A 13,371-nucleotide genomic window follows, 5' to 3' on the forward strand; every position below is an offset into this window, starting at 1 on the left:
CAAATTTGGTCTGCAAGTACATTTTTGTATGAAGATTATGTTTGAAATTGAACATATTGATCCATAGTATGGAGCAATCTGTGCTATGGATATCACTATATATCCTCACGCTTATTAGTATTTAATATTAGCCAACAATTCATATAACTTATTTGCTTGTAACATAACACAAATCACAATAAAATTGATGTTCCTTTAACAGATACATTGCAGTAGGCAATGAGGTAAGTGGTGGTGACGTGTCAAATATCCTCCCAGCAATGCAGAACATCTACAACTCGCTCTCCTCTGCCGGCCTTAGCTCAATCCAGGTCTCGACTTCGGTCTCCTTTGGTGTAGTGGGTACCTCGTACCCTCCTTCAGCGGGTGCATTCTCTTCGGATGCTTCATACATGTCATCCATAGTTCAGTACCTTGCATCAATAAATGCCCCCCTCCTGGCAAATATATACCCCTACTTGAGTTATGCCAGCAACACAGGACAGATCAGCCTTGACTATGCATTGTTCACCGCACCTGGCACCGTGGTGACAGACGGATCAAACAATTATCAGAATCTCTTTGATGCACAGGTGGATGCGCTTTACTCGGCAATGGAGAAGGTTGGAGGATCAAATGTTGGTCTTGTTATTTCAGAGAGTGGCTGGCCATCTGCTGGTGGGACCGGCACAACTATGGTTAATGCACAGACATACAACCAGAATTTGATTAATCATGTTGGTAAAGGCACGCCTAAGAGATCAACAGCCTTGGAAACTTACATCTTTGCAATGTTTAATGAAAATGAGAAGTCGGCGGGTATAGAGCAGAACTGGGGGCTGTTCAATCCTGACCAATCGCCAGTGTACTCCATTACCTTCAACTGAGAATATTACCATTCGTGAGAGCCACAGAGTACTATATATGCTGTTGATGGGAACATACAAAATACTTTATTCCAATTCTATGTAATAGTTCAATAAGTGCACGCAAGCATGCATGTTTTATTCTTTGGGAGGAAGTTAATAAAATTTGGATATTTTTGTTGCAATTTGCGTCCCTATGCCTATGATAAAAGTTTGTGCTGTCATGTTGTGCCATGGCTTGGATCACATGACGTGCTGTTGTTTAGATCATGTGTCATGCTGTGATCAAGTTAAGTTTTCACAAGCCGTGTCGTGGCCAAGATTATCAAAATAGTCACGATACTTTAGTCATATCATGACCACACGTGCCGTGACTGCTTAGTTAGTCACATTTAACTACTTTTTCGAAATTTAAATGTTCCAAGGAAAAAAAAAAACAGAAAAAATGTTAAAAAGTTGTAAAAAGAAAACTATTAATAGTGGTCACATGACTGCGTGCCATACCGTGACATTCTTTTCCGAAAGTGGTCATGGCATGCGAGTGGAGAGCACTTGATCATATTCTATTTCTAGAGAGGTGCTGAGATGATTGAACCACATGCTCTGTTTCCATTAACATATCGACTTCTTTGCATAGAAGGAAGTATCGGCCGATAGGTATCGGTATCGGCCTTGACCGATTCGATACTGGTCCGATACTACGGATTTGGCATTTTTCATCCAATTTCTGCCATTCTGGTCCGATACTGGTCACTATTTGGCTGAAACAGAATGAACTTTGCATATCCATTGTATACCCGTAATTAAATATAGGAGAAGCCATGATAGTGTATCAAAACCTTATGTAATATTCCAATAAGTGCTTGTATCTTGAGTTTTTCCTGAATAAGAGGATATAAGTTTTTCTAAGAATGAGATAAGGATCAAAATTCTCAAATTATTAATACCCGACTGAAAACCATTCAACTGGTTTTGGAAATGGATCTTTCAATCCTACGGAAAGTATTGTTTTTGTCGAATAACTTAAACATATGAATAAGTTGATATTTGAATTATTATTACTTCATATGAATTGCGAGGTATATATATATATATGAGCAATTTTTGGTTACAATATTTTTGTTTGTACATAGAACTACATATCACAAGGAGGATTGAGATCCATCTAATAACGGGTTTACTTGTATAACTTTGAAATTTGACAGTTTAAATACGAGCAAATACTTTGTGGATTTTATGATACAAGTACATTAGTGTTGAGAAAAGAGATTAAGAAATAATATGATTAGCCTCAGAGCCATTTGGCATTTTGTCATTATCGGCTAATTAAAAAATAATAACCCTACATATTATATACATGTTTTATCCGTAAACAGCTTAAAGATCAAGCACAGGACAATGATGTTCTAGATTCATCTCTCATGATACACTTAATTAACATTTCATATTTTCTTTGTATCTTCCACTTTAATTTTTGTATATCCTTCAAATTAAAACAATTGGAATTTATACTGGCCATGCGCTTCTCAGACGGGCTTCATGTCTAGTTTCTGTTGGTGCTTATTAGTAACTACTATTTAAAATATTTTTTAAATTTGGTCAACACGCACATTTTAATATGGAGAACATGTTAAACACTTCTGATCGACTATTTGAACTTTAAAAATATCAAAAATGAATTGGTAGATACCAAGGTCTTGGTCATACCACTATGATCTTAGCCAATTTCTCTCTTTTTATATATATAAATATATATAGAGGTTGGCTACTCTACTTCTATGAACATATTAGGGTATATACTTATAAGTCATTTTTGAATTTTCAGTGTCCAAATGTTTGATCTGAAGCGCTCAACATGTTCTCCATATTAATAGTCGTCTTTGGGCAGTGCAAGTCGCAATCATTTTCTTGCTTGCACAAAGTGCCATTAGTTTCAATTACCACACATTATGCATTTTATATTTCTGCCCTACTATCTAATTAAATTTTCTGATTCTGCTTCCTGTGTCCGAACAACTTATTTAATACACCTTACACAGATGTCAATCACAAATAACAATTTTGAACGCAAGACATGGTATAATCATGGGAAATAAATATGCTATGATCCTAAGGGAATGTAGGGTCCTACGATTCTAAATTCAACCTTTTAGTTTTTTTGAGTTGTACGAATCTCTGTAGAAGTTGTTTTTATGCACGAATCTCAAAACAAATGAAAGGTTGGATTTAGAATCGTAGTACCCTACGATCCCCATTAGAATCATGTGGTAGTCCTTTGTTCAAAGCTTGATGTGACGAGCTAACACATATCCAATATATATATTTTTTAATATGAACGCATATCCGATATTGACGACGAAAATTTAAATAAAAAGAATAATGCATATTTGGTGGTATATATGTATCAGAACTCAATAATTGGTTTTTTTTTTTTAAAAGGCCATAGCCTGGCAAATATGAAACTTCCAAGTCTTACAACAAACTTAATAATTGATTGATGTCTACAATATAATACACCATATAGACAAATTTCCAAGTGGTGCATGTTACTTTCTCACTAGCTGTACTTAATTAATCAAATAATGCCCTGCTGTCCACAAAAAAGACAACCATATACATATAGACAAATTTCCCGTGATGCATTCCGCTGCTATATTTATTATAGTTGATTGTCAGTAAGACATAACCAGTGTGAAATATAAATAATCTCTTTATTTATTTAATTTTACTTATTCCGCTGCTATATTTATTAATTAAGTTTATTGTCAGCAAGACAACCATAAAAACGAAAAAACCTTAAAAGTTCCATTAATCACCCCGCTTTGATTACAAACCGAGACAACATATTTAATTGTACGTACCACTGAAAATTACACAACTTTAGTTAATAAAAGCGATGTAATTTTCAGTGGTACGTACAATTAAATATGTTGTCTCGGTTTGTAATCAAATGAATTCTATAAGAATTCTTGTAAGTATATTGCCCTCTTATTCATAATGAATTCTTGTAAGTATATATATTGCCAGCAAACAAAGCACCAGGGCCTGATGAATACACAAATGAATTCTATAAGAAGTTTAGAGAATTGAATTTGGTTTTATTTTGGACTAGTTGGAGTTGATTTGGACTTAAAATAAAGAAATATGGCAAAAAAAGGACTGAAAATGGCTTTTCTGTGAAGTTTTTATACTTTTAGGAATCTATTTGTAAATTTTGAGGGACTTAAGGCTGTAATTTGAGCTTTTGACAGGGTCGGAGTGTAAATTGAGCTTTCAAGGGCCTGTTTGAAAGAATTTTATGCTGTCAGGATTTGGATCTTGGGCCTTTGAGATGTGCATTGGGCCTTAGATTTAAATTATTGGGCTTCGAGATTAGTGCAGACATGATTTGGTTGAACGGGCTTTGAGATGAGACACCTAGGCTTTGAGATTCGGGTTAATCCATTTAACTCATTTTAATCACTGATGGAGAGAGCCCCATGTTGTCAGTGAACCGTTGATTTCATTGGTTTGAATATAGACCATCAGATTCATTCCCTTGCTTTGAGATATACATGCTTTGAAATTCATGCTAAGCTAATATCGGGCTAGGGTTCATATCTGACAAACTAAATCCGGCCGACTCCGGCCATGGCAGCGCTGACCAAAGGCACCATTGAGGTTGTCTTAACGTTAAGATTCCATTGGACCTACTATCGGCGGCCGGCGGCCTCGGCTTCTATAGTGTCTATCGGTACCAACAAGTTCTTGACTCGATTTTGATCGATTCCCTTGTGGTTTTCTTCAATCAAACAACCATTTGAAGTTACATGGAGACACAAAGGACGTTAGAAGCATCAGTTCGAAGTTTGATTAACATTTGAGCTCGGATTGAGTACTTTGCATCATGAACAGGTACCAGAATGGTACCGATGACTGGTACAGGAGCTTTGAGTTTAATTCAAGTACTGGATAGAGACAATTAGACCATCCTGAAGGGATTGGGACAAGACAGGAGTCTCAATTTGGTTTGAATCAGAATTTCGGTCACATAGGAGCATGAAAACATATATTCAGCATATATTCAGCCCCTTTTTGATCCATTTCCTCATGAATTTTGTACATGAGTTGTAGTTTTTGTTTTACAGGATCAAAGATATATATATCAAGAACTTGTATACCAATTTTTATGATTTTAGAGAATTTATTTTTATTTCTAAGGATTTTGTTTCTGAAGAGGGGTAGAAATGTCCTTGTGCTGCTGTATTTTTATATTTTTGATTTGATTAACTTCGAAATTAAATTCAGAGCTGAATACAAACTCAATTAATTTAAATTTGGTGTCTATCCTGCTTGGTTTGAAGTCTAGTTTCTGAATATGCAATTTATTTAATATTTCAACCCTTTTAGGGGTCTCAAACTGGCAATGCAGCTGTCAGGGGTCAAATGTCCATTTTTCTGACAAATGGTTCAGCAGCATTTTTCTGAACAGCTAAAATTTGGAGATTAATTCCCGTCAATTGACTACACCAAATTTTATGTTATTCACATGAAAATCTTCCTTGAGTCATGATCTGTATGCACATAAAACAGTTTTGTAAAAATCAATCCAGAGCTATATGAAACATGTGTTTTTGTACAGGGGAATTTGCTGGTAAATGGTTGTTGTTACCATGCTGGTAACCAACTTTAAAAATTAATTAGAAGAGTTCTGCTAAGCCAAATTTCGTATTCTTTATATGAAAATTCTCAGGATAGAGTGCTCTATATTATGGTAAAATTTCATAAATTTTGGAGCTACCTAGCTGTACCAGACAGAAGGTTAAACAAAAGGGCAGACATGGAACATCACTGTTATTTTTGCTGGTTTTATATTTCAAAGGCTGAATTTCAGAAAATCATAACTAATTGTACAAAAATCCAAAAAATATGAAATTAGTGTCCATTTCATGTATTTTTGAATCCTCTATCTAGCTGTGAAGTCCATTTTTCAATTTGGCCCCTGTACTGATCTGCACTAATCATTCTGTCAACAGGGATCATTTTATGCATTCAAAGTATTTCATTGTACCAGTTAGGTTTATATGGTCATTTGGTACTGAGTCCTTGCTTGGTTTGGCACCAGGGACTCTTTCAAACATCTGAATCATGATAGAGAGGTATAGTATATGGTTTAAACACATTTTAACAGCCTTAAGTCACTGTTTTTTTACCAGCAACAAGGGAAATGAAGATCAAAAGGCTTAAAATTCATCAAATCATCTTTTTAACATATTTGAAACATGTCAGAACTTTGAAATTTATAGGAAAGTCCCTGGTTGTTTGAAAATCATGTTTTTATACCTTCTCACTTGATTTCAAAGGACAAGATCATTGAAACTTCATAGGCAAAGGATGTAAATGGCATATGATAGTTATAGCTGCTGCATTTTTACATCTTGAACCTCAGTTTCTCATTATTTGCAAATAAACCCTCCAAAACAGTAAAATTAGCCATTTTGGCAGTATAATCTCACTGTTTTGCTTTCTTTATTTGCAAATAAGTCGTTCCAAGTGGTCATTAGATTGAGAATTGCAAAGGATGTTAGCTGACTCAACTTTAAACAGTCTTTGTGTGTTTATATTTTGATTAAGTCACTTTTTCCCTTTTATTAATCATTTTTATAAAGAGATCATGAGAGTCTGATGACCAAGGATGCCAGCTGGCTCCCTACACTCATCTTTACCTCTAATCAAGTTATAAAAATAATCGGGGGAGGGAGAAAAGAAAAGATCAAAAGAAAAGAAAAGAATAAAAGATGAAATTCATATAATTTTTTGAAGAACGTGCTTATATTACATTTTTCTTGAATTGGACCAGCAAAGAGAAAAAACTTATTATATTTCTTTTTATAACAAAGAAAAAAGAGAGAAAAGACATCTTTATGCATTTTGGACTTATTTTTATATGCACAATCATTTTACTGTTGCATTGATTGCTACAGAAAAAGATTGATGCTTTTGTTGAAGGATTGATGCTTTTGTTATTTTTTTTATGAAGAGTCCATCAAACCTTCTCCATTTAATTGGTCAATGGTCATCTCCATTTCTTCTTATTTTAGCCATTTTTATTTATTTCTAAATGACAACTTTTTCGGGTACAACAGTCCACAACTAATTATCCATAGTTTTTTAAAAAAAAATTGTCATTTAACTTGCGTGAATCCTGTAAATTTTCAATTATGTACTGTAATCTCATATAACGAATCATATATAAAACACCCTTTAAAATTCTAACATCAAACGGGACCACTTTGTGTTCTTGCAACTTGCACAACTTGTCAAACTAACTGTATTTGCTGCGAGACCACTTGGTGTACTTCTCTAACTTACAATTAATGACATATTTAAAACTTTCTAGAACATTTTAAAACCGGACCACTCAAACTTGCAGTTTTTTCAATATAATCCCAGAAATTATGCAAAATTAGTTTTTTTGCATCAAATTTTTTTTTTAATCAAATTTTTTTCCGAAATTAAAATTAGTTTTAATTTTTTCTTCAATTATTAATATTTATATATACATCTATATCCTATAAATTAACACTATAGATACTGTAAAACATACATATGCAAACTATAGAACTTCAATACTATAAAATTCTCAAATATAAACTATAAAACTAACAGATGTAAACTATGAAACTATAAATCTAAAATCTAAAAAACACTATAAAATTGAGATAAATACACTGCAAACTTCAATACTATAAATTTAAAATGTATAAACAATAAAACTAACAGATGCAAACTATAAAACATTAATAAATCAACTATTGACAACCACATTGTTAAACATTAGTAACTGTTCACAAGCATAAACTGTTACTTTTGAAAACATCACTGTTAAATACTAACAAAAACAAACAATAACATTCTAAATACAAATTCATACATTCCACACAAGCATACTATTCAACATACAAAAACTTTTACTTCATAACCCTTTGTTTAGTATTGTTTGGATGAGTTAGAAGCCTCATCACTCGAACAATGCATTCTTTAGAAATATCATCATGCAAAAAAATAAAAATAAATAAGGTTATAAAACTGTGAACTATTATATAAAACAATCTACATATCATGTAAAACTGTAAACTATATTCTGTAAAATTATGAACTATATAATGTAAACCTTTAAACATCAATAGTAATAGATATTGTAAAATAATGCATATATCATGTAAAACTATGAATTATACCCAGTAAAATATTCTACATAACCTTTAAACCTGAGTTATATATCATGTAAAATACTGTATAGATCCTGTAAATCTATTAGAAAAATACTGAAAATTTAAATAAATATTAGAAATAATTGCAATTTTTTTGTAAAACTATTTCAAGAATCATGTATAACTAGTGCAAGAATCTTATAAAACAATTACAAGAATCCTGTAAAACAATTGCAACAGCTATAATACTAACTCAACAAGATGCATGAATTGATCTAGATATGTAAAATAAAGATATGAAAACAAATAAAGATATGAAAACTATTGCATAGATCTTGTAAACTATTGCATAATAAAGATTAATTAAGATCACAATAGATATGATCCTCGATTTAATTCATATAACATGTAAAAAAATGATATAAATAGATGTAAATAGAAGAAAATAAATAGATATAAATAGAAGAAAATAAATAGATGTAAAAGAACGATCTAGACATATCTAAATAGAAAGAAACAACTAGAAGAAACAACATACCTAATCTGATCGGACGTCGCAATAGCGTTGGAGAGGTGGTGTGGGGGATAGGGAAGTGGTAAGCTTTGACGAATACTATAAAACAACAAGATTAATACTCCATATCGCCTCTATGTCATCTCTCTTCTCCAGATCGTCTCCTCTTATCTTCTCCAGATCACCTCTCCATCATCTCTTACATCCAGATTTTCACAAGATCAATACTGTAAAATCACAAGATTCATATTGTAAAACTACAAGGTGAATACTGTAAACGACCAATACTCTAGATCGCCTCACTTTCATCTTTCCTCTATATCGCATCTCTCAGATCGTCTCCTCATATCTCCTCCCTATCGCCTCGCTCTTATCTCTCTCGTCCAGATTGCCACAAGATGCATATTCTAAAACCACAAAGTGAATACTGTAAAACAACCCAATAATGCTCCAAATCGCCTCCGCCCTTATCTCTCTCCTCTAGATCACCTCTCTTAGATGATCTCTTCATATCTACGTGGTTAGAGCAACGATTGGGCCGACAATTGTTGCGGATTCCAACGGCTCGCGCAGCTTGAAAGGACACACATGACACGAGGAATAGATGGAGAAGAGGAAGAGGTGGAGAAGAGGTGGAGGGACAGAGATGGGAGGCGGAGGGATGGAGGTGGGTGAAGGAGGCGGCCGAAAATAAAGCAACGTGAGAGGAGGAGTTCTCAATCTAAAAAGGGTTTTGTTTTTGTGTGGGTGAGAGAGAGAGAAACAGAGTCGGTCCTGAAGATTTTGAGGCCCGGGGCAAAAAAAAAATTTGGCCCTTATATACACAATTTTTTTTATTAATATGCCAATAGATTATTAAATTTGTAAACTAATAGTTAAAAAGTTCTAAATGAATCAATAGAAAGTTAACATCCAATATGAAAAAATAAAAGCACTTTTCCTATCGTCATACTAAAACGTTGCAACTTGCATCACATATTTTTTTTCATAATTCAGATGCAAATTTTTTATATATAGAAATTATTAAATTCAGTAGTATGAAAATAGAAAGAGTATCTCGTTTTCAATAAATATAGAAAGATCAAATTTATTGAATCCGATCCAATGATATGGAGATGACTCAATAGTTTCTATTCATAACACGATCAAATGTGGCGCACCTTGATATTGTTGCCTTATGCCATTAACAACCCCCACATTAAATATATATAAAATGTAGTATGGTAGCTAGAGTGGAAAAAATAGCACAGCGGAGCCGGCTCCATCACGGAACGGCACGGTTACGGCATGAAACGACATGGAACGTGTTTCTGTTCCGTGCCGTGACCATTCGCGCATCGTGACCAGCTTGTAGAAAGTTTGACACGGCACGTCACGTGAAAGATCCGGTCGCAGCTAGCACAGCACGACACATAATCACGCGAGTCACGTGTAATTAGGACCGTTAGGTCTTAATCAAATGGTGAATCTTGAATAAACTAACTTAAATTATGAAAAAATAGTTAAACGTGAGAAACGTGACCAGTTACGTTTGGACACGGTACACGAATAGTCACGGCACGGCACGGGTCGCTGTTCACTTGGTTACGGTATGACATGGCATGAGACCAAAATCATAGCGTGTTAGTAATGTGACGGTGCACGACACGTTTTTTCCACTCTACAGGTAGCCACAGCCTCTATGTATATATTGCTCAGTATAACAAATTTCTCTTTTGCCCTTTTCGGGTTTCTACGACTTTCACACGGAGAGAAAATATCAATTATTTACTTAATTATTTCATGTAAAATAAGTCAAATAAACTTTCTTACTTCTATTGTTCAGAATAGATTATATGCAGGATATACTATATATAATTTTACATAACATTGTTAATATGATATTAAAAAAATTAAATATCATGAACGATAAATGACAAGTATACAAATCGACATCATGAACATAATCAAAGCTTCTTATGTATATATTGTACTGATTTCAATTCTTTAAATCTATTTCGTTGTGGGAATAAAATATCTTCATCATAAGCTTATTTATGAAGATTTTTTTAGCCAAAAAACTTGGTGATTTTAATCAAGCGAGAATAAAGAAGTTTATTCTTATCACGAATTATTCCGTGCATGTATATCTGTAGTCTTTTGTGTGCGGAGGCTCCAAGTTGATTTCTATTTTTCTGATTTGTCTGATGTGGCTGCATGAGTACATCTTTTGTATGAGTTGAGAGGGATCCATCGATTACATCGATCTTTTGATTACATCTTTTCTGTTTTGATATGGCTGCATGACTACATCTTTTGATTCACGCGCCTGACGCAATCTATGACAATTCTAGCTGTACTAGCTATTGGATAATTAGAGGAGGGTTCAAATGCACTCAAATTTTTGTGCACCCAAATGCACTATATTTTTCAAATCGTTTTTCTCTGTTTTCAAAGTCCGAATAGTCAATCCGAACCGTTAGATGCGATTTATATATTAAGATGTGCTTGGAGACCAAATTTTATATTTTTTGGAATTATTTTACTATTTATTAAGCCACTTTGAAAATCGCTGATTTTACATTTTCTGGACCATTGGATCAGCGATTTTTCAAAGTGGCTTAATAAATAGTAAAAAATTTCAAAAAAAATAAAATTTGGTCTCCAAGCACATCTTAATATATAGATCGCATCTAACGGTTCGGATTGACTATTCGGACTTTGAAAACGGAGAAAAAGGATAGGGTGCATTTGGGTGCACAAAAATTTGGGTGCATTTGAACCCTCCTCGGATAATTAATATGCCAATAGATGTTATACTATTTTGGCCCTTATATACAACTAATATTCTTTTTGGGCCTCCTTGAATTTTGAGATGTTATATTATTTTGAACTCTTATATACAACTAATTTCTATTTTGGGTCCTCTTGAATTTTGAGGTCCGGAGCCATCGCCCTGGGTATCCTGGACCAGGGTCAGGCCTGGAGAGAAATATGAGAAAAGGAGAGAAAATAGAGAAAGTTACTTACAAGATTGTTATGAAACATTATTTAAATATTTGTGAAAAAAGTGTGGACAAAAGGTTGTGGATAGAAATATTTTCTCTAATATTTTATAATTGATTACAATTTGTACAAAAATAGTTTGTATGGGAACCAAATGTAGTCCTTAGGGACTCTTGATGTATATACTAGTATTACAGCGAACAGTACCATAATTAATCTTTCTTTAAGTCATTTGTTTAAAAGTTATGTCCTTACAACTTAGTAACCATGTGATCAAGGATTGGACTTATATTGCTAAAACTCTTGATTATGATCTAGTTTGGACCATAATTTCATACAAACTAGTTATATTAGATCCAACATATGAAGAAAGGAGTTCCTATGTGATCCATGACATGATGCTTCTTTGTTAAATGTTTCCAACATATTGCATCTCCAATAAAAATACATTTGATTAACATATATATATGTGGATACATAATAGAGAATAAAATTTTCGTCAAAAAATTATTATAAAATATTTATGCATAAAATTAATTGAATCTGTATATTTTTTATACGAACCATTGAAAATCAATTTTGTAAAAAAAAATTATTGCATCTTATATGAATTTACGTTTGCTCTGATACACAACTACAAGTACAACTATTTTCAAAACAAAAAATCAAAACAAAACAAAATATGCTAATTCTGAAAAAAAAAAAAAAACTGGGTGGCTGCTTCCCCTAGTTGTGGCCTGGTCGCTCTGCCTAGATGCAGTCTTGTCAAAATTCGAAATTATGCAAAATTGTGGTCTTTTGGTTTATTAATTTTTGGGGTATGGTATTTTTAAAAATTTTTAGCTCTTGGTGAACTCAAGTCTAAAACCCGTCAAATCGACTTTAAATGACAAATCCGTACAGTTGAAACCCGCCTACCTTACGAGTGATGCATCTACATGTGAAAAATTTTAATTTTGAAATTAATTTTGCAGAGTCAAGTGATTAAAAAATGTTCAAAAAATGAATGTATTAAAATTAATTTATTAACCTTCTAATTTTGACCGCTTCACTTTATGCTAAATTAATTCGAATATTTAAAATTTTCATATGTAGACGCATCACTTGTAAGGTAGTCGGGTTTCAACGTTTCGGATTCGTCATTTAAAGCCGATTTGATAAGTTTTAGACTTGATAAACTTAATAATACCCTAGTTCTACGCTATTTTTATGTACTTTCACTACAAGAAAACAACCTTTTCCCGGCGCTTACAAACGCCGCTAAAAGCAATCAAAAACGCCACTAAAGACCTTTGCCGGCGCTTGGGCAAGTGCCAGCAATACTACCGTCGGCAAAAGTCTATCCCGGCGCTTCCAGATGCCTTTACCGGCGTTTGCCAAACGCCACCCGAAATCACCATTCCCGGCGTTTGAAGGCGCCTGCAATTCTTTTGCCGGCGTTCAGGCAGCCTTTACCGGCGCTTGGCAAACGCCACCCGAAATGATCCTTTCCCGGCGTTTGGTTGTTTTACCGGCGTTTAGTTTAAGCGTTACCGGCGTTTGGGAGTGTCGCCAGATGCCTTTACCGGCGCTTGGTAAACGCCGCCCTAAATGATCCTTTCCCGGCGTTTGGGCATTTTACCGTCGTTTAGAGTAAGCTTTACCGGCGTTTGAGAGCGTCACCTATAGCCTTTCCCGGCGTTTAGGGTTTAGGGTTTAGGGTTTAGGCGTCACCTATACCCTAAACCCTAAACCCTAAACCCTAAACCCTAAACCCTAAACCCTAAACCCTAAACCCTAAACCCTTAAAGAATGCATACATGCATGCATTTGGATAGTCTCTAGAATTAAAGTA

At 34.0% G+C, this 13,371-nt stretch overlaps 2 protein-coding genes and 1 long non-coding RNA gene across 5 annotated transcripts in view; 2 read left to right on the plus strand and 1 right to left on the minus strand.

The window, feature by feature from the left end:
* LOC144554082 (putative mitochondrial protein AtMg00820) overlaps positions 1–13,371 on the plus strand; it is an 88,943-nt gene that overhangs the window by 48,845 nt on the left and 26,727 nt on the right. The window lies entirely within an intron of this gene.
* LOC144554075 (glucan endo-1,3-beta-glucosidase-like) overlaps positions 1–13,371 on the plus strand; it is an 83,908-nt gene that overhangs the window by 1,122 nt on the left and 69,415 nt on the right. Inside the window, exon 3 of one of the 3 annotated variants that reach the window (XM_078302300.1) lies at positions 203–1,030. The exons of the other annotated variants lie outside the window; for them this stretch is intronic. Within the exon in view, the coding sequence (XP_078158426.1) occupies positions 203–866 (664 nt within the window). The 3' untranslated portion in view covers positions 867–1,030. Of the gene's footprint in view, positions 1–202; positions 1,031–13,371 lie in introns of those variants that run through there. 3 annotated transcript variants of the gene reach the window in all.
* Positions 645–13,371, minus strand: part of LOC144554085 (uncharacterized) — a 44,547-nt gene continuing 31,820 nt past the window's right edge. The window contains exon 3 of the long non-coding RNA XR_013511531.1: positions 645–732. This is a non-coding gene — a long non-coding RNA (uncharacterized LOC144554085). The remainder of the gene's footprint in view (positions 733–13,371) is intronic.

This window comes from Carex rostrata, chromosome 5 (assembly GCF_964058835.1).
Source record: "Carex rostrata chromosome 5, lpCarRost1.2, whole genome shotgun sequence".
NCBI lineage: Eukaryota > Viridiplantae > Streptophyta > Magnoliopsida > Poales > Cyperaceae > Carex > Carex rostrata.